The sequence below is a fragment of the Haliotis rufescens genome, unplaced genomic scaffold (assembly GCF_023055435.1).
Source record: "Haliotis rufescens isolate VD_foot unplaced genomic scaffold, xgHalRufe1.0.p SCAF_70, whole genome shotgun sequence".
Taxonomy (NCBI): Eukaryota; Metazoa; Mollusca; class Gastropoda; order Lepetellida; family Haliotidae; genus Haliotis; species Haliotis rufescens.
The window spans coordinates 1,337,758-1,359,599 of NW_025964362.1; the positions used below are offsets into that span (position 1 = coordinate 1,337,758).

Consider the following 21,842-nt stretch of genomic DNA (forward strand, 5'->3'; position numbering starts at 1 on the left):
CAACAATGGAGGTTTTGCCAGTATTTCCAGCTGGGAATAAGTAACCCCTGTAGGGAGCAGGCTTGGTACTTTTTTCATTTTCGTCACTGCTTCAAGGCGATACAGGGAAGTAGAACATTCTTTATCGATTTCTTACAACACATTCTTTTCAGGCCATGTGTTGTATCTAGCAATAAATTTAATATAAAAGTAATTTCTGGAACGATAGTTTGATTATTATATAATTTTATATATCCCAATCTCTCTCCCGCCGTGTCAACCCTCCCCCACCCCCCACCCCCCAGAATATCAAATGGTTGGTACATAATGGATGTTGTAAAGATGAAGAGATAAGAAATTATGCTACGTAGGCAATTATTGGGGAGAAAATCTACACAAATTGATGCCATATTGTAGTGTTATGGCCTATTAGGGAAGGCCTAATTTTGTCATTCTGTCAGCGATTGAGTTTTTAATGATTGTTTTGTCGTTCTTGCTGGTTTTGTCAGATTGAGGCTGGTGAGGGAGTGAGTGAAGCCATGAACCAGCTGAAGCAGGAAAACGTGAGTAGTGGACAGCCATGGGTGACATAGTTGTTAGGATTCTGAGGGGATTCCGGCTTAAATTTGTCCCTAGCAACCTATGCTGGTCATCAGAGGCGACCAAATGGATGGAGGGGTCAGGCTTGGTGACTTGGTTACCGCATGTCATTGTACCGGACAGTCTGTATTCTTGCTCATAATATCAGTCACTGGATTGTCTGATCCAGACTCTTTTTTTTACAGGCTGTCGTCATATAGCTGGAATATTGCTGAACATCGCCTTAAACAAAAAAATAACAACAAAATTCTTATACAGTGTACTATATTTTTAGTTAAATATTAGTTTCTACAATATTGATGTTTTTGCCTGATAAAGTGGTTCTGCTTTCTTTTACTATTAAAAGGCCATCTTGGATTTTCTACCACCAGGGGGCTCTGCTTAGGTGGATCCATATCCAAAAATGTTCGGAATGGTTCAATCTATAAGTGTGCCAAGTTTGGTGCTTTTAACCCAAAGTGCACAATTTTAGCCTTAACCACCCCACTACTATGGAATATTTATGGTTGTTATTACAAGTGTTCCTCCGCCTCAGCATCAGCTGTTTATTAAGGTGAGATAAGGTGAAATGGGGTTTAACGTCGCGTCCAAGATTATTGCACTTACATAGCGACGTGCATGCGTGTGTGTGTGTGTGTGTGTGGCTGCTTGTACTAGCCTGGACTGAGACTGCCAATTGAGATACCATGCCACAGTTTACCTTGAGTAACCCGCTCAGACACAGTATTCTGACTCCGAGCCAACCAGTCCTTGTTTAAGCCCCTTGATACCGAACGCCAGACAGGGTAACAACAAGTACCATCTTTTAACGTCTTTTAGTATGACGCGGCCGAGGATTGAACCCCAGACCTTCCACTCAGCTATTTATGAAGACTGTAGAGAAGGCGTAAGAATGAAAAGTGTGAACAAATTAGAATTGTTTGATTTTCCCTGCATATTGTACATGTTGTATATGTGTTTGTATTTAATTGTATCATAAAGGCAAGTCTGCAAGAGAAGATCAAAGAACTCCAAGAAAACCTGCAATCTCAAACAGGGGAGAGTTCAAGCAAACAGGAAGCACTTCATAAGCAAATGACAGAGTTGAAAGGTCAGCTTCAGACAGAGCAGGACAAATGTCAGAAGCTACAGTTGACGGTGGATGAGAGGACGGAGAGGATGAATGCGTCTCAGCAGAAGCTGCAGCAAACAGAGGCTGATCTCAAGACCAAGGTGGGGATCTGTGTGGGACTAGGGCCGGCCATTTCATGTTGGGACTAGGGGTACTGATAGACTGACACTAGGGGTACTGATAGACTGACACTAGGGGTACTGATAGACTGACACTAGGGGTACTGATAGACTGACACTAGGGGTACTGATAGACTGACACTAGGGGTACTGATAGACTGACACTAGGGGTACTGATAGATTCACACTATGGGTACTGATAGACTCACAGTAGGGGTACTGATAGACTCACACTAGGGGTACTGATAGACTCACACTATGGGTACTGATAGACTGACACTATGGGTACTGATATATTCACACTAGGGGTACTCATAGATTCACACTATGGGTACTGATAGACTCACACTATGGGTACTGATAGATTCACACTATGGGTACTGATAGACTCACACTATGGGTACTGATACATTCACACTATGGGTACTGATAGATTCACACTATGGGTACTGATAGACTCACACTAGGGGTACTGATAGATTCACACTATGGGTACTGATAGACTCACACTATGGGTACTGATAGATTCACACTATGGGTACTGATAGACTCACACTATGGGTACTGATAGATTCACACTAGGGGTACTCATAGACTCACACTATTGGTACTGATAGATTCACACTATGGGTACTGATAGATTCACACTATGGGTACTGATAGACTCACACTAGGGGTACTGATAGACTTACACTATGGGTACTGATAGACTCAAACTAGGGGTACTGATAGACTCACACTATGGGTACTCATAGACTTACACTATTGGTACTGATAGATTCACACTAGGGGTACTGATAGACTTACACTAGGGGTACTGATAGACTCACACTAGGGGTACTGATAGACTCACACTAGGGGTACTGATAGACTCACATTAGGGGTACTGATAGACTCACACTAGGGGCACTGATAGACTTACACTATGGGTACTGATAGACTCACACTATGGGTACTGATAGATTCACACTAGGGGAACTGATAGACCCACACTAGGGGAACTGATAGACTCACACTAGGGGTACTGATAGACTTACACTAGGGGTACTGATAGACTCACACTAGGGGTACTGATAGACTTACACTAGGGGTACTGATAGACTTACACTAGGGGTACTGATAGACTCACACTAGGGGTACTGATAGACTTACACTAGGGGTACTGATAGACTTACACTAGGGGTACTGATAGACTTACACTAGGGGTACTGATAGACTCACGCTAGGGGTAGGGATAGACTCACATTATGGGTACTGATAGACTCACACTAGGGGTACTGATAGACTCACACTAGGGGTACTGATAGACTCACACTAGGGGTACTGATAGACTCACATTATGGGTACTGATAGACTTACACTAGGGGTACTGATAGACTCACACTAGGGGTACTGATAGACTTACACTAGGGGTACTGATAGACTTACACTAGGGGTACTGATAGACTCACACTAAGGGTACTGATAGACTCACACTATGGGTACTGATAGACTTACACTAGGGGTACTGATAGACTCACACTAGGGGTACTGATAGATTCACATTATGGGTACTGATAGACTCACACTAGGGGTACTGATAGACTTACACTAGGGGTACTGATAGATTCACTCTAGGGGTACTGATAGACTTACACTAGGGGTACTGATAGACTTACACTAGGGGTCCTGATAGACTTACACTATTGGTACTGATAGCCTTACATGATGGGAAACTGATAGACTCACACTAGGGGTACTGATAGACTCACATTATGGGTACTGATAGACTCACACTAGGGGTACTGATAGACTCACACTAGGGGTACTGATAGACTCACACTATGGGTACTGATAGCCTTACATGATGGGAAACTGATAGAATCACTCTAGGGGAAACTGATAGACTCACACTAGGGGAAACTAACCTCTTTTATTACCCACATGGTGAAGATACAGGTGGTAAGATACTAGATCTGTACGTCACAGGCGTCGTACAAGGTTGACCCCAAACGAGAATGAATAGTATCGAATGAGAATGAATTTAGTATTCTCTATAGAGTTGGAGACAGTTCTGTTTTTTATGTATATTGAGCTACTTTTGGTTTTGTTGTGTTGTAGAATGAGCTGCTGTTGGCTGCAGAGGCCGCCAAGACGAGTCAGAGGACCGACCTTGAGAACCACATCAAGACTGCCCAGAATGTTGTGGAGGAACGGAACACAGAGCTCGCCACACTACGGAACACGCTAGAACAGGTAGGTCGGGATCATACACACAGACACTGTAACACAGAGCTCGCCACGCTACGGAACACGCTGGAACAGGTAGGTCGGGATCATACACACAGACACTGTAACACAGAGTTCGCCTCTCTACGGAACACACTGGAACAGGTAGGTCGGGATCATACACACAGAAACTGTAACACAGAGTTCGCCTCTCTACGGAACACACTGGAACAGGTCGGTCGGGATCATACACACAGACACTGTAACACAGAGCTCGCCTCTCTACGGAACACGCTGGATCAGGTAGGTCGGGATCATACACACAGACACTGTAACACAGAGCTCGCCACGCTACGGAACACACTGGATCAGGTAGGTCGGGATCATACACACAGACACTGTAACACAGAGCTCGCCTCCCTACAGAACACGCTGGAACAGGTAGGTCGGGATCATACACACAGACACTGTAACACAGAGTTCGCCACGCTGCGGAACACACTGGAACAGGTAGGTCGGGATCATACACACAGACACTGTAACACAGAGCTGGCCACGCTACGGAACACACTGGAACAGGTAGGTCGGGATCATACACACAGACACTGTAACACAGAGCTGGCCACTCTACGGAACACGCTGGAACAGGTAGGTCGGGATCATACACACAGACACTGTAACACAGAGTTCGCCACGCTACGGAACACGCTGGAACAGGTAGGTCTGGATCATACACACAGAAACTGTAACACAGAGCTCGCCACGCTACGGAACACACTGGAACAGGTAGGTCGGGATCATACACACAGACACTGTAACACAGAGCTGGCCACGCTACGGAACACACTGGAACAGGTAGGTCGGGATCATACACACAGAAACTGTAACACAAAGTGATGGGTGGATGTAATTCATGACTGATTAGATACAAGCTGTGTCTATCCTGTATATAGTGATTGTGATATGGAGATTAATGGGTTAATTCATCTTCTACACATTAATTACTTAGTACACCTTTCTTGGTCATATGAATCTACTGATATGGGAATTACATTGTTGCAATTTCTAATCTTCATCATTGTATGGATGCTCATGCCATCTACCACTGGTTTCTCTCAGTAACAGCCTGCCATGATATTGCTCAAGCAAGGATACAGCTCTTTAAGAAAGGACAGGTGCATTTTGTAAACCAAAAGCAATTTGAGTTTGGTAGTCGTTTTGTTTGAGTTGCACATCTAACTAATTGTAGTTTGTTTGCATGTAGTCCTCCTATATCTCGCTACCAGGGCTTGAAAATCAAACGGCATTATATTTACATGTACTTTTAACTTTCCTGGAAGTTTAGGTGAATCACAGACATTATCAGGGGAGTAAAACTCAGACTAAACTCAAAGCTACAACACAGTTCATTTGACTGATCTGACCAATCTATGAGTGAGAGAGTTTAGTTTATCCCAACTTTGAACTGTATTCAGTTACATCACGGCATGTCAACTTGAAGTGTCAGCCCAAGGTGATACAGGTCTTAACTACTTTAGTGAAAGCAATGAGCACGCCTATGGTGCTGATCAACCGAGAAATGCGATCCGAGGAGTTGGGGATTAAAACCCACAATCATACAATTCTGGCATGGCTAAGGGAAGCAACACAACCAATTGTGCCACCCGTGAGTCTTCCGTGTTGTGACAGATGTGTGACTGACTATTTGCAGACTCAGGCGGAGTTGTCAGCGAAGAAGGACAAGATCGTGGAGCAGGAGGGGCACCTGAAGGAGGAAGGGGAGAAACTGACCCACAGCAACAAAACTAACAACGCCCTGGAGAGGGAGCTCAAGGAGAAGGTGGGTCATGGGCACAAGTTATCGGAGGGCCACAATTAAATCATTTCTTATTGTCCATAGGAATTGCTGATAGGAGGGATTTGCTGATAGGAGGGACATGTTGCTATTTCAATTTATCATATACCTGTCAGTGAAATGAGGAATATTGCATGTGCGATAGAGACATCTTGGAGACTTGGAGACATCCATATCACAGGGGGCGTAATGGCCAGATCTGTATTATGACAACATACTCCTTGCACACTCATATATCTCTTGGTAGATTAATAAATCTCATGTAATTAAGTGAGATCAATAAATCTCATCTCACCAAATGAGATCTTTAAATCTCATTATTAGAGATTTATGGATCTCCCTCGGTGATTTGAGATTTATTGATCTCCCTTGGTGATTTGAGATTTATTGATCACCCTTGGTGATATGAGATTTATTGATCTCCCTTGGTGATTTGAGATTTATTGATCTCCCTTGGTGATTTGAGATTTATTGATCACCCTTGGTGATATGAGATTTATTGATCTCCCTTGGTGATTTGAGATTTATTGATCTCCCTTGGTGATTTGAGATTTATTGATCTCCCTTGGTGATTTGAGATTTATTGATCTCCCTTGATGATTTGAGATGTATTGATCTCCCTTGGTGATTTGAGATTTATAGATCTCCCTTGGTGATTTGAGATTTATTGTTCTCCCTTGGTGATTTGAGATTCATTGATCTCCTTGGTGATTTGAGATTTATTGATCTCCCTTGGTGATATGAGTTTTATTGATCTCCCTTGGTGATTTGAGATTTATTGATCTCCCTTGGTGATTTGAGATTTATTGATCTCGGTGATATGTGATTTATTGATCTACCAAGAGTTTTATGAGTGTTTATAATTTTTTCTAATCCTGCTGTGAAAGGAATACATTGTCATTAAGAGCAACACAAAACACAAACCTCAGTGAGTTTCCCACTTTTAAGAAGAAAAAATGCTGACCTACATGTTAGGGTCTAATGGTGTAATTAGCTGTTGTCGACATGATCAAATACATGTGAAATCTGAAACATAATCTCAAGTTCATGTAGTTATTTTATCAATTGTCACTTTTCTTTCTATTCCACTGTAGTTTGATTTCATAAGATATTAACAGTATGACGGGTCAATCACTGGTAATGTTTCATATTTATTGATTTAACAAAACCCTAAATTGGCTTCATCCGCAACACACACAGGCCTCAAGTTCCTTGTGCCTGGGGGCACGGGTGGATCTGCGATTCGCTGTGCAGAGTTGCATCCCTTAGACATGCCAGAAACCTATGACTGTGGGTTCGGGATTGTGGGTTCGAATCCCGGTTCGCCTCGATTATGTTTCTAGGTTTGTCAGCACTTGGGTTTCACCGAAATGGTAAACGTCTGAGACCTGCTTCACTTCGAGCTTTCCTCCCAGAATAAGCTGACACGCCCTGATATAACTGAATAATGTTAAAAGTGGTGTTAAACCCAACTCACTCACTCACGCACCCTTGTTCCTTGGACGCCCATAGGCGTGGTGTTCTTACTGTCACACCAGCAGATTAGGGAGACCTGCACAGTCCTATAGCATGTTGGAATGTCCCAGCATTTCCTTGCAGAAAGACTTCCTGGCTGGTTTACTGAAGGATAAGAAGGGAGTGGAGGACAGCCTGGCCAAGACAAAGAAGTCGCTGGAGGAGGTCACAAGCCAGAAACTACAGACAGAAAAAGACCTTGAAACTGTAAGGTTTGTTTGTTTGTTTGTTGTTTAACGCCGCACTCAGCAATGTTCCAGCTATGTAACGGCGGTCTGTAAATAATCGAGTCTAGACCAGACAATCCAGTGATTGACATCATGAGCATCGATCCATGCAATTGGGATACAATGATATGCATCAACCAAGTCAGCAAGCCTGACCACCCGATCCTGTGAGCTCGGCAAATATTCCTGGGTTAGTTGTAGGAGGTGATTAAATGGAGTGGATAGTCAGACTCAGTGACTTGATAGCTTGTCATCATATCCCGATGGTGTGGATTGTTTCTTCCTAATATCAATCACTGATTTGTCTGTGGATTATTTATGGGCTGTGGTCATCCAGCTGGATTATTGCTGAGTGTGGCATTAAACAAACAAACATACATGACATGCAATACATCAAGGGTGATTTTTTTTTCTAGTCAGGATTACATGATGGGGGGGTGGGCACTGTATGATGAGGTGATCACAATCTGTAAATTATTCTTCAAGTATCTTTTTACATGGGCCATTTTCAGAGCTCCAGGTAAGCGGCATATCGCGTAAAATCTGCAAAATATGTCACAATCACCCAATTAATGTTGAGTTGCCTGTGTATGAATGTGCATGGAGATTGTCAATAATCCAGTAGTATAGGAACAGTGTAATTACCCCATGTAACCTATCCAACTTGTGTGTACCTATTTTTCTTTACATATATTTTGTTTCCGATGACCTGCAGACAATTACCGTATTCGACGTAATAAGCGCCCAGGGCGCTCTCAAAATTAGAAATAGGGGGCTCTTATTAGAATATTATTTTGGTGGAAAAAGAGAGAGTTGAAAGATAAATTTCGTGGTTTATGGTGACAGCCTGAAATGTTTATGTACGACAGATATATTTTTCCAGAATTTAATTGCCCATAATTAAAGGTGCATATAACACACGAGTGTGCATATGCGCGAATAAAAAAGTCTTGTGTACATTGATCAATCGGAAGGGGTGCTAAGTAGGATTGTTTACTAGCCAATATATCAGCAAATATCGCCGTGGGCGCTTATTAGAGCGGGGCGCTTATTACGTCGAATACGGTATGTCGCATTTGTGAGATTATATGACATGTTGCACACCTAGGGCAGCACATGAGCAGTATTATTTGCTTGACAAGGGTATAGGAGCTATACCGAAACATGGCTTTTACAGTAAATCACGAAGTTTTTATCCATAAATTGTCTCTACTTTGTCAGAATTATTCAAATACATGTATGTGTCAACTCATTAGGGAGTTAAATACCCAATAGACTGGACTCAAGGGAGACCAGTGATAACATGGGAGTAAACGGCTACAACATGACCTGGAGCCCTGTAGTTTGCATCAACACTGCATTGCAATGATTCGATTGATTGTGTTCCACATAAACCAGAAATGAGCATCTCCTTTTGAACACTGAGCATTCTACAGGAAGAAAATGTTTTGGTAAACAATAGGAAAATGAGGCAGTTATCAAGGGATCTTATCAGAATTTCATTCTTTTGTTGTCATTGGATATGACTTGGCTGATTTTTATTAAACAAATGTTTTAACAACTTACTCTGTTGCCTGTTGCATTTAAGATCTGAACCTTTCCTTTTACAGGCAAAAGCAGCTCACAGCAAAGAAGTATCTAAACTTCAAAAGAAGATGGAGAAAGACTCTGCTAGTTCTAACAAGTCTAGAGAGGACTTGCAGAAGCAGGTACTGTGCTAATGATGGCTTAACATGTGGCCAGTTGTCTGTTAGTTGAACGTATAAAAATGAAAATTGAAAAAATAAAATGTGAAAAACAGATTAACTGAATCTCCAGGAGTAGTTTCCAACCCTCAGTTGTATTTCCGTGTTGCTCTGTATTGAAATACTGTTGTCTCCAATGTCATCTGGAGTTGTGACCACAGGGGACTCCTTTGTGACTTTCTTGTTATGTCGCAGTGTGAGGATTCTCTGTGACTCTAGACAGCCTTCGTGGTCTAGTGGTAGAGCCTCCTCCCGGAGAGCGGAAGGTCCGGGGTTCGATCCCCGGCCGCATCATTCCAAAAAACGTTAAAAGATGGTACTTGTTGTTACCCCGTCTGGCGCTCGGTATTAAGGGGCTAAAACAAGGACTGGTCGGCTCGGAGTCAGTATACTGTGTCTGAGTGGGGTATTCATGTTAAACTGCGGCATGGTATGTATCTCAGTGAGCTAGCACTATAAATCGGCATTAGTCCGGGCTAGTACAAGCAGCCACACACACACACACACATGCATGCACGTTGCTATATAAGTGCAATAATCTTCAATGCAATGTTAAACCCCATTTCACCTCACCTCACCTCTATGACTCTAAAAGGGCAGTGGAGTAGCGTAGTGGTTAAAGTATTCGCTTGTTGCACTGAAGGCCAGAGTTGGCTTCCCCACATGGGTACTGTTGTGTGAAGCCCATTCCTGTAATCCCCCTGCCTTGATAGTGCTGGAATATTGCTAAAAATGCCATAAAACCATATCCACTCATTCACTCATCATGCTGTTGCTAGGTAACTGCTCTGACCGAGGAGAGGAACAAAGTAAGAGAAGAAAAGATTGACGTTTCCACCGAGCTAGCAGATCATCTCGGCCAGCTGAAGACAAAGGAGCAGGAGTTATCTGCCCTTAGGCAGAATCTGGAGACTCTCAAGGTGAGCAGTGTAGTCAGTTACTTTGTCACTCCTCTCGCAAACAGTGGCAGAGAGCGGCGGTCTGTAAATAATCAAGTCTGGACCAGACAATCCAGTGATTGACATCCTGAGCATCAATCCACGCAATTGGGATCAATGACATGCATCAACCAAGTCAGCGAGCCTGACCACCCGATCCCGTTAGTCACCTCTTACGACAAACGGGATTGCTTTTTACAGCAAGCGTGGGTCAGTGGCAGAGGGGTAGCCTTGTGGTTAAAGTGTTCACTCGTCACGCCGAAGGCCTGGGTTCAATTGCCCGCATGGGTACAATTGGTGAAGCCCATTTCTGATGTTACCCTGCTGTGATATTGCTGGAATATTGCTTAAAGCAGTGTAAAGCCACATACACGCACTCACAAATCAAGATGAACGGACAGTCCAACTAAAAAATGTGCCAATTCTTTTTTGACAGAATTGTTTTTGTCATTTCTGGTCCTAAATTTGGATAGTTTCTCAGGATATTCTATGGGAAATTTTTCTCAGAAAAGTAATCACTTGGTATTTTTGTCGTTTTTTGTGTGGAATATTTTACTGTTCATTCACAGTATAAAAGCATGCATTATCATTAATTTTGACACTACAGACCATGCAGACACCTATGGTTACAAAAGAGTAATGATAACATACTGCCAACTTTCAAAAATTGTCTTCAGGCATGTGCACAAGCGTGTAATATTTCCCCTGTCTTATAAGTACAAAAATTAGGTGTGATTCTCAGCCACTACCCATGTCAACAGCTCCTAGTTCTTGGAGAAAAATGAAATCCTAAAGCGTTCTTCGTTGTGAAAGCGAAAAGAAGCTTACTGCCCAAAGTGCCTAAACTATGTTTCTAAGTCCTTAACCTTTAGCCTACTGAATTGTTTTCACACTTCTTAGCCATGCCTGCTGGATTAATTTTAGCATAAGGCGCTGTAAAGAGGGTGGGTGATTTCAAACAGTTGGTGCTTCATTATACAAGGGCCAATTGAAGAAATATTTTGCACATTTATTCCTGATAGAAAAATACACATTACTATGTTTGGCTGAAACTTTTTAAACTCGTGATATTTTCTTTTTGAGGTAAATACACTACTGAAAGTTTTGATACTGAGCAAGCTGAGCATTTATGCATGCCATACGTAATTTAAATGTAACGCAAAGCCTTCTTGGTAAATAGATATGGCGAGTTTTGTTTGTGGGTGTCCTTATGCTATTCGCCTGTCGAACTGGTTCGACAGTAGCAACACAGGTAGTGACAGACTCTGTCGAACTGGTTCGACAGTAGCGTTGAGAGCTTTAAGCAATTGCCTCAGAAAGACAAAGCTGTTTGATGGGGAATACATCACTAAACTATTAATGTTTTCAGGCACAGAAAGAGGCAGATGTTGGCAGTTTGAAGACAGAAAATCAACAAAAAGCTGAAGAGTTCAAGCTGAAACTGTCCACCATGGAGGAACTGCTGGGAGTGGAGCAGGTGGGGCATGATACAAATTGGAAATAAACTTGAAATAAATGTTCATAAATTTTATCGGGGCATTGGGGTAGCCTAGTGGTTAAAGCATTTGAAGGCCCAGGTTTGATTCCCACAAAGGTACAAAGCCAATTTCTGGTTTCTCCACTGTGATATTTGCTGGAATATTGCTAAAGCGACGTAAAACCGTTCTTACTTATAATTTTTGGAGCTATTGAAATTGGGTCTATTTTTTATGATATGTCTGTGGTGGCATAAAATCTTTTTTGTTTTTGACTGTTCAGTGTTACTGTGGTTGAACTGTTTGCTCAAGACCCAGGTTTGATTCCCACATTGCTGCACGTGGGTGCAGTCTGTGACACCCATTCCTTGAGCTCCTGGCTGCAGTCTGCGACACCCATTCCTAGTGCTTCTGGCTGCAGTCTGTGACACACATTCCTGGTGTTCCTGGCTGCAGTCTGCGAGACCCATTCCTAGTGCTTCTGGCTGCAGTCTGCGACACCCATTCCTGGTGCTTCTGGCTGCAGTCTGCGAGACACATTCCTGGTGCTTCTGGCTGCAGTCTGTGACACACATTCCTGGTGCTTCTGGCTGCAGTCTGTGACACACATTCCTGGTGTTCCTGGCTGCAGTCTGCGAGACCCATTCCTGGTGCTTCTGGCTGCAGTCTGCGACACCAATTCCTAGTGCTTCTGGCTGCAGTCTGCGACACCCATTCCTGGAGCTCCTGGCTGCAGTCTGCAACACTCATTCCTGGTGCTTCTGGCTGCAGTCTGTGACACACATTCCTGGTGTTCCTGGCTGCAGTCTGCGACACCCATTCCTGGTGCTCCTGGCTGCAGTCTGCAACACCCATTCCTGGTGCTCCTGGCTGCAGTCTGCCAGACCCATTCCTGGTGCTTCTGGCTGCAGTCTGCCAGACCCATTCCTGGTGCTTCTGGCTGCAGTCTGCAACACCCATTCCTGGTGCTCCTGGCTGCAGTCTGCGACACCAATTCCTAGTGCTTCTGGCTGCAGTCTGCGAGACCCATTCCTGGTGTTCCTGGCTGTAGACTGCGACCCCCATTCCTGGTGTTCCTGGCTGTAGACTGCGACACCCATTCCTGTTGTTCCTGGCTGTAGACTGCGACACCCATTCCTGGAGCTGCTGGCTGCAGTCTGCGACACACATTCCTGGTGTTCCTGGCTGTAGACTGCGACCCCCATTCCTGGTGTTCCTGGCTGCAGTCTGCGACACCCATTCCTGGTGCTCCTGGCTGCAGTCTGCGACACCCATTCCTGGTGCTCCTGGCTGCAGTCTGCAACACCCATTCCTGGTGCTCCTGGCTGCAGTCTGCGACACCCATTCCTGGTGCTCCTGGCTGCAGTCTGCAACACCCATTCCTAGTGCTCCTGGCTGCAGTCTGCGACACCCATTCCTGGAGCTGCTGGCTGCAGTCTGCAACACCCATTCCTAGTGCTCCTGGCTGCAGTCTGCGACACCCATTCCTGGAGCTGCTGGCTGCAGTCTGCGAGACTCATTCCTGGAGCTGCTGGCTGCAGTCTGCAACACCCATTCCTGGTGCTCCTGGCTGCAGTCTGCGACACCAATTCCTAGTGCTTCTGGCTGCAGTCTGCCAGACCCATTCCTGGTGCTTCTGGCTGCAGTCTGCCAGACCCATTCCTGGTGCTTCTGGCTGCAGTCTGCCAGACCCATTCCTGGTGCTCCTGGCTGCAGTCTGCCAGACCCATTCCTGGTGCTTCTGGCTGCAGTCTGCCAGACCCATTCCTGGTGCTTCTGGCTGCAGTCTGCAACACCCATTCCTGGTGCTCCTGGCTGCAGTCTGCGACACCAATTCCTAGTGCTTCTGGCTGCAGTCTGCGAGACCCATTCCTGGTGTTCCTGGCTGTAGACTGCGACCCCCATTCCTGGTGTTCCTGGCTGTAGACTGCGACACCCATTCCTGTTGTTCCTGGCTGTAGACTGCGACACCCATTCCTGGAGCTGCTGGCTGCAGTCTGCGACACACATTCCTGGTGTTCCTGGCTGTAGACTGCGACCCCCATTCCTGGTGTTCCTGGCTGCAGTCTGCGACACCCATTCCTGGTGCTCCTGGCTGCAGTCTGCGACACCCATTCCTGGTGCTCCTGGCTGCAGTCTGCAACACCCATTCCTGGTGCTCCTGGCTGCAGTCTGCGACACCCATTCCTGGTGCTCCTGGCTGCAGTCTGCGACACCCATTCCTAGTGCTCCTGGCTGCAGTCTGCGACACCCATTCCTGGAGCTCCTGGCTGCAGTCTGCGACACCCATTCCTGGAGCTGCTGGCTGCAGTCTGCGAGACTCATTCCTGGAGCTGCTGGCTGCAGTCTGCAACACCCATTCCTGGAGCTCCTGGCTGCAGTCTGCGACACCCATTCCTGGAGCTGCTGGCTGCAGTCTGCAACACCCATTCCTGGTGCTCCTGGCTGCAGTCTGCGACACCCATTCCTGGAGCTGCTGGCTGCAGTCTGCAACACCCATTCCTGGTGTTCCTGGCTGCAGTCTGCGACACCCATTCCTGGAGCTGCTGGCTGCAGTCTGCAACACCCATTCCTGGTGCTCCTGGCTGCAGTCTGCGACACCCATTCCTGGTGCTCCTGGCTGCAGTCTGCAACACCCATTCCTGGAGCTGCTGGCTGCAGTCTGCAACACCCATTCCTGGTGCTCCTGGCTGCAGTCTGCGACACCCATTCCTAGTGCTCCTGGCTGCAGTCTGCGACACCCATTCCTGGAGCTGCTGGCTGCAGTCTGTGACCCCCATTCCTGGTGCTCCTGGCTGCAGTCTGCGACACCCATTCCTGGTGTTCCTGGCTGCAGTCTATTCCTGGAGCTGCTGGCTGCAGTCTGTGACACCCACTGATGATGCTCCTGGATGCTGTGTATCATTGCTACTGATGTGGACTTAAGCCTGAGTCAGTCAGTCCATTCCTTCTCATGGCTGTGCTCCACTAGCGTCTTTTGGAAACAGTTGAAAAGTTGTATTAGATGGTTTCTTATTGTCTTTTCAGGAATCTGTGAAAGCAAAAACATCTGAGATTGTAGATTTGAACAAGAAGGTAACTGTTTTTTTCTAGTTTATTTATAGTGAATCATCTTGTGCTCATATATTGGAGCATTTGTGTAGACAAGAAGTAGTTTCAAGAACCAAACTAACCCTATTGAGTAGTTTGGGAAATTGGTTTACATAACAAAATGAATCATTTGTTACAAAAAACATTTGATGATCAATTAATGATGATCATAAAACTGAAAGATTTTTATTCTCGTTTTGCCTGAGCCTGTCATCCTGGCCATGTGGTATGGCTAGCACCACATGCTTATGTCTGTAACTTTCATGGCTTGTTGCAGAGTGGCGAGAAAAATATTCAAAATAAATTCCCTGCCTTGTCATTTTTGAAAAGATTAAAATATTTCCTAATTGTTATATTTTTGCATAGGAAATGTCACTGTTTTTCTCAAATTTGCTTTCCATTTTATAGATCAGTGATCTGGACAGTAGTTGCACAGAGCTTGATGGTGTGAAGACAGATCTCCAGAGGCAGCTGACTGAACTAAAGAACCAGCTCAACATACAGGTCAGACACTCATTGTTCAACAGGTCAGACCTCATTGTTCTATAGGTGAGGAACTCATTGTTCTATAGGTCAGACCTCATTGTTCCACAGGTCAGACCTCATTGTTCTATAGGTCAGACACTCATTGTTCCACAGGTCAGACCTCATTGTTCTATAGGTGAGACACTCATTGTTCCACAGGTCAGACCTCATTGTTCTATAGGTGAGACACTCATTGTTCCACAGGTCAGACCTCATTGTTCTATAGGTGAGACACTCATTGTTCCACAGGTCAGACCTCATTGTTCTATAGATGAGACACTCATTGTTCCACAGGTCAGACCTCATTGTTCTATAGATGAGACACTCATTGTTCCACAGGTCAGACACTCATTGTTCTATAGATGAGACACTCATTGTTCCACAGGTCAGACCTCATTGTTCTACCGGTCAGACACTCATTGTTCTATAGGTGAGGAACTCATTGTTCCACAGGTCAGACCTAATTAATCTATAGGTGAGAAAATCATTGTTCCAAAGGTCAGACCTCATTGTTCTATAGGTGAGACACTCATTGTTCCACAGGTCAGACCTCATTGTTCTACCGGTCAGACACTCATTGTTCTGTAGGTGAGGAACTCATTGTTCCACAGGTCAGACCTAATTGTTCTATAGGTGAGAAAATCATTGTTCCAAAGGTCAGACCTCATTGTTCCACAGGTCAGACCTCATTGTCTATAGGTGAGACACTCATTGTTCCACAGGTCAGACCTCATTGTTCTATAGGTGAGACACTCATTGTTCCACAGGTCAGACCTCATTGTTCTATAGATGAGACACTCATTGTTCCACAGGTCAGACACTCATTGTTCTATAGATGAGACACTCATTGTTCCAAAGGTCAGACCTCATTGTTCTACCGGTCAGACACTCATTGTTCTATAGATGAGGAACTCATTGTTCCACAGGTCAGACCTAATTAATCTATAGGTGAGAAAATCATTGTTCCAAAGGTCAGACCTCATTGTTCTATAGGTGAGACACTCATTGTTCCACAGGTCAGACCTCATTGTTCTACCGGTCAGACACTCATTGTTCTGTAGGTGAGGAACTCATTGTTCCACAGGTCAGACCTAATTGTTCTATAGGTGAGAAAATCATTGTTCCAAAGGTCAGACCTCATTGTTCCACAGGTCAGACCTCATTGTCTATAGGTGAGACACTCATTGTTCCACAGGTCAGACCTCATTGTCTATAGGTGAGACACTCATTGTTCCACAGGTCAGACCTCATTGTTCTATAGGTGAGAAAATCATTGTTCCATAGGTCAGACCTCATTGTTCTATAGGTGAGACACTTATTGCTGTACAGGTCAGACCAAGTTATCGGCATCTGTGCCCAAGTGATGGTAATCATCTGACTTTTTGAATCCAAAAATTAATGTACAACTATTAATTGCGAAAGACCATGATGAATAGAATGACCTTGAAACAAGTTCTGTGATAAAGCGTTGCAGAGACATACAGGACAATATACTTAAAGAGAAATGCACTGCCACCGTGGTCTATTGGATAGAGCGTCTGCCCGGAGAGCAGAAGTTTGGTGGTTCGATCCCTGAACACATCATTCCAAAAGAAATGATACTTCTAGTTACTCTGCCTTTCACTCGTTTTTTTTAAGGGGATAAAATAAGGACTGGTCAGCTCGGAGTCATTTAAATGTAGGGTATCCATGTTAAACTGCAGCATGATATCTCAGTGGGCGAGCACAATAAACACACACATACACATAACAAGATCTCCCACATCAAACAAACTAAATTTAATTGTTTTAAAAATAGTTAAAATTCAAAGTTTAGTCTAGTATAGTCTATTCACTTGTCAGTGTTACATGTATTGGTCTATTCACTTGTCAGTGTTACATGCATTGGTCTATATCTATGATGACCTGTGTTGTTTGTATTCTGACTTTTTTACCTGTGTTGGTTGTATTCGGACATTTTGACCTGTGTTGGTTGTATTCCGACATGTTGACCTGTGTTGGTTGTATTCCGACATGTTGACCTGTGTTGGTTGTATTCTGACATGTTGACCTGTGTTGGTTGTATTCTGACATGTTGACCTGTGTTGGTTGCATTCCGACATGTTGACCTGTGTTGGTTGTATTCTGACATGTTGACCTGTGTTGGTTGTATTCCGAAATGTTGACCTGTGTTGGTTGTATTCCGAAATGTTGATTTGTGTTGGTTGTATTCCGACCTGTTGACCTGTGTTGGTTGTATTCTGACCTGTTGACCTGTGTTGGTTGTATACCGACATGTTGACCTGTGTTGGTTGTATTCCGAAATGTTGACCTGTGTTGGTTGTATTCCGACATGTTGACCTGTGTTGGTTGTATTCCGACCTGTTGACCTGTGTTGGTTGTATTCCGACATGTTGACCTGTGTTGGTTGTATTCCAACCTGTTGACCTGTGTTGGTTGTATTCCGACCTCTTGACCTGTGTTGGTTGTATTCCGACATGTTGACCTGTGTTGGTTGTATACCGACATGTTGACCTGTGTTGGTTGTATTCCAACCTGTTGACCTGTGTTGGTTGTATACCGACATGTTGACCTGTGTTGGTTGTATTCCGACATGTTGACCTGTGTTGGTTATATTCCGACATGTTGACCTGTGTTGGTTGTATTCCGACCTGTTGACCTGTGTTGGTTGTATTCTGACATGTTGACTTGTGTTGGTTGTATTCCGACCTGTTGACCTGTGTTGGTTGTATTCTGACATGTTGACCTGTGTTGGTTGTATTCTGACCTGTTGACCTGTGTTGGTTGTATTCTGTCATGTTGACCTGTGTTGGTTGTATTCCAACATGTTGACTTGTGTTGGTTGTATACCGACATGTTGACCTGTGTTGGTTGTATTCCGAAATGTTGACCTTTGTTGGTTGTATTCCATCCTGTTGACCTGTGTTGGTTGTACTCCGGCATGTTGACCTGTGTTGGTTGTATACCGACATGTTGACCTGTGTTTGTGTGTTCAGATTACTGAGAAGACCAGTGTACAGAAGGACATGCAGGAGAGTGTGGCCAGCAAGGAGAGGGAGAACACCGACCTGCAGACACAAGTACAGGTGGGAGGAACTACAGTCATAGTGTAGACTCAGGGCTGTCATAGGTGCTGTGGATGAATTGGCTGAAGAATGTGTGCTGGTTAGAATGTGCATGCATATTTGTGTCCTGCCACTTGATAGCTTTTCAAAAACATGAGGCAGCTGGTGTAAATGGAGACCTGTATAAGTTCCTGTTTCCATAGTAAATGATAATATGCGAGACTACATGAACACCTGTGAGAGACAGTGAATGCCTGTGACAGACTATGAACACCACTGACAGACTATGAACACCACTGACAGACTATGAACACCACTGACAGACTATGAACACCAGTGACAGACTATGAACACCAGTGACAGACAATGCACACCAGTGACAGACTATGAACACCAGTGACAGACTATGAACACCAGTGACAGACTATGAACACCAGTGACAGACTATGCACACCACTGACAGACTATGAACACCACTGACAGACTATGAACACCAGTGACAGACTATGCAAACCACTGTGACTATGCACACCACTGACAGACTATGAACACCACTGACAGACTGTGAACACCAATGACAGACTATGAACACCAGTGACAGACTATGAACACCACTGACAGACTATGAACACCAGTGACAGACTATGAACACCACTGACAGACTATGAACACCAATGACAGACTATGAACACCAGTGACAGACTATGAACACCACTGACAGACTGAACATCTAAGACAGACTATGAACATCAGTGACTGACGATGAACGCCAGTGACAGACTATGAACACCAGTGACAGACTATGAACACCACTGACAGACTATGAACACCAGTGACAGACTATGAACACCACTGACAGACTATGAACACCAATGACAGACTATGAACACCAGTGACAGACTATGAACACCACTGACAGACTGAACATCTAAGACAGACTATGAACATCAGTGACTGACTATGAACGCCAGTGACAGACTATGAACACCACTGACAGACTATGAACACCACTGACAGACTAGTAACATCTATGAGAGACTATGAACATCAGTCACAGACTCTGAAAACCAGTGACAGACTATAAATGCCAGTGACTGACTATGAATGTCAGTGACTGACTATGAACGCCAGTGACTGAGTATGAATGCCAGTGACTGAGTATGAATGCCAGTGACTGACTATGAACGCCAGTGACTGAGTATGAATGCCAGTGACTGACTGTGAACGCCAGTGACTGAGTATGAATGCCAGTGACTGACTATGAACGCCAGTGACTGAGTATGAATGCCAGTGACTGACTATGTACGCCAGTGACTGAGTATGAATGCCAGTGACTGACTATGAACACCAGTGACAGACTATGAATGCCAGTGGCTGAGTATGAACGCCAGTGACTGAGTATGAATGCCAGTGACTGAGTATGAACGCCCTCTGCCTACAGACCCTGACCGGCAAGTCTGGGGCCCTGGAGAAGAGTGTGGAGGAGTTGCGGACGTCGCTGCGTGAGGGGGAGGAGAAGCAGAAGCAACTGCAGGAGGAGATAGCCAAGGCCAGGGACAGGGAGAAGGAGCTCAACAACTCCTTCGAGGAACTTAGCGAGGTAAGTGCCAAACAAATAAGCTGTTAGAAATTGTTGTCTTTGTCTCTGTTGAAACCGTGACTGTGTGTGGAATTCTGTTATCTCCTCGTGTCCATCGTCAATACAGGTTTGTGTACACTCGAATGTGTGAAGCCAATTTCTGGTGTTTCCCACCGTGAAATGGCTGGAATATTGCTAAAAACGGTCATACTCACTCACTCGTATACACTACATTCCTCCTTCACCTGTGAATACATCATCAGTACAGGTTTGTATAGGCTACGTTCTCACTTCACCTGTGAATACATCATCAATACAGGTTTGTTTACACTACATTCCTCCTTCACCTGTGAATACATCATCAGTACAGGTTTGTATACACTACGTTCTCACTTCACCTGTGAATACATCATCAATACAGGTTTGAATACACTACATTCCTCCTTCACCTGTGAATACATCATCAGCACAGGTTTGTATACACTACGTTCCTCCTTCACCTGTGAATACATCATCAATACAGGTTTGTTTACACTACATTCCTCCTTCACCTGTGAATACATCATCAGTACAGGTTTGTATACACTACGTTCCTCCTTCACCTGTGAATACATCATCAATACAGGTTTGTTTACACTACATTCCTCCTTCACCTGTGAATACATCATCAGTACAGGTTTGTATACACTACGTTCTCACTTCACCTGTGAATACATCATCAATACAGGTTTGTATACACTACATTCCTCATTCACCTGTGAATAGATCATCAGCACAGGTTTGTATACACTACGTTCCTCCTTCACCTGTGAATACATCATCAATACAGGTTTGTATACACTACATTCCTCCTTCACCTGTGAATACATCATCAATACAGCAAAGTGGTCATATGGATTCATGGGCGATGAAGGAACTTGTGGATACAAACCTGTGAAATATTGACATCGCAGATCATCTTTAACTTGATAATTTGTTATTTTGATTGTTTTATGAAAGTGATGAGAATGGGGTTCTGATTTGTTTTTAAATGGCAACATTTGTTTGATGCGGCATTAAGCACTAATCACTCACTACGTACAGGGCATGATGTGTTTATGTCAGTGATCTCATACAGAGGCAGCTACGCATGGATGGAGCATGCTAAGCTCCATGTTTGTAGTGATGTTAATGTGTGCTGCTCCCCCCAGGTGCGGACGGCCATGAATGGTCAAATGCTGAAGTTGGACACAGAGCTGAAGGAGACAACAGCCGTCAGAGACCAGCTGCAGAAGCGGAAGGTGAGTTGGGGGAAGTGGCAGGTCGACTCTCGTCCAGAACAGAGACCCATAGCATGGGCGGATACAGAGGGGGGTGCGGGGGTGCGCATCCCCCGTTTTTATTTCGAAAAAAGTCTTTATATCTGTATAAATTACCACCAAAGACAATAAATAGATCTTAATTGTGCACCCCGCTTTTAAAAAAAAGCTGTATCCGCCCATGCATAGGATTCCTAAAATGTGGAAGACTAAAGTCATTTTAGAAATGAATAAATTGTGGGATTTCATGGGATGATTGGCTAAACAAGCAGTATCTTTTTTTCATTTATATTTCCATAAACAAAAAAAGGCCATGCACACTTGCGGACTTAACTTTTTTGACTGGTGGGCAGGGCTTGTGTTGAATTACTGTGCTGAGTGATGGCACTGATTTCATATCGTTGTCTACATGTGTTAATGATTAAGTATGTAGTCTGTGAAGTTATTGTTGACTTATTTTAAAGACATATTTTTTGTGAACGAGGTATTGATATGATGAGTTCATGGTGATCT

The 21,842-nt window shown here is 44.4% G+C and overlaps 1 protein-coding gene across 6 annotated transcripts in view; it reads left to right on the forward strand.

Moving 5' to 3' along the window:
• LOC124135472 (early endosome antigen 1-like) overlaps positions 1-21,842 on the forward strand; it is a 60,076-nt gene that overhangs the window by 25,000 nt on the left and 13,234 nt on the right. For all 6 annotated transcript variants that reach the window (XR_007219210.1, XM_048388410.1, XM_048388411.1 and 3 more), the window contains 13 exons: positions 489-542; positions 1,561-1,791; positions 3,910-4,044; positions 5,729-5,857; positions 7,472-7,594; positions 9,225-9,323; positions 10,139-10,279; positions 11,667-11,774; positions 14,800-14,847; positions 15,271-15,366; positions 18,384-18,473; positions 19,894-20,052; positions 21,222-21,311. Coding sequence is in view for 5 of the 6 variants with exons in the window: in XM_048388410.1 (XP_048244367.1) it covers positions 489-542; positions 1,561-1,791; positions 3,910-4,044; positions 5,729-5,857; positions 7,472-7,594; positions 9,225-9,323; positions 10,139-10,279; positions 11,667-11,774; positions 14,800-14,847; positions 15,271-15,366; positions 18,384-18,473; positions 19,894-20,052; positions 21,222-21,311 (1,503 nt within the window). In the remaining variant the exon portion in view is untranslated. The remainder of the gene's footprint in view (positions 1-488; positions 543-1,560; positions 1,792-3,909; positions 4,045-5,728; positions 5,858-7,471; positions 7,595-9,224; positions 9,324-10,138; positions 10,280-11,666; positions 11,775-14,799; positions 14,848-15,270; positions 15,367-18,383; positions 18,474-19,893; positions 20,053-21,221; positions 21,312-21,842) is intronic.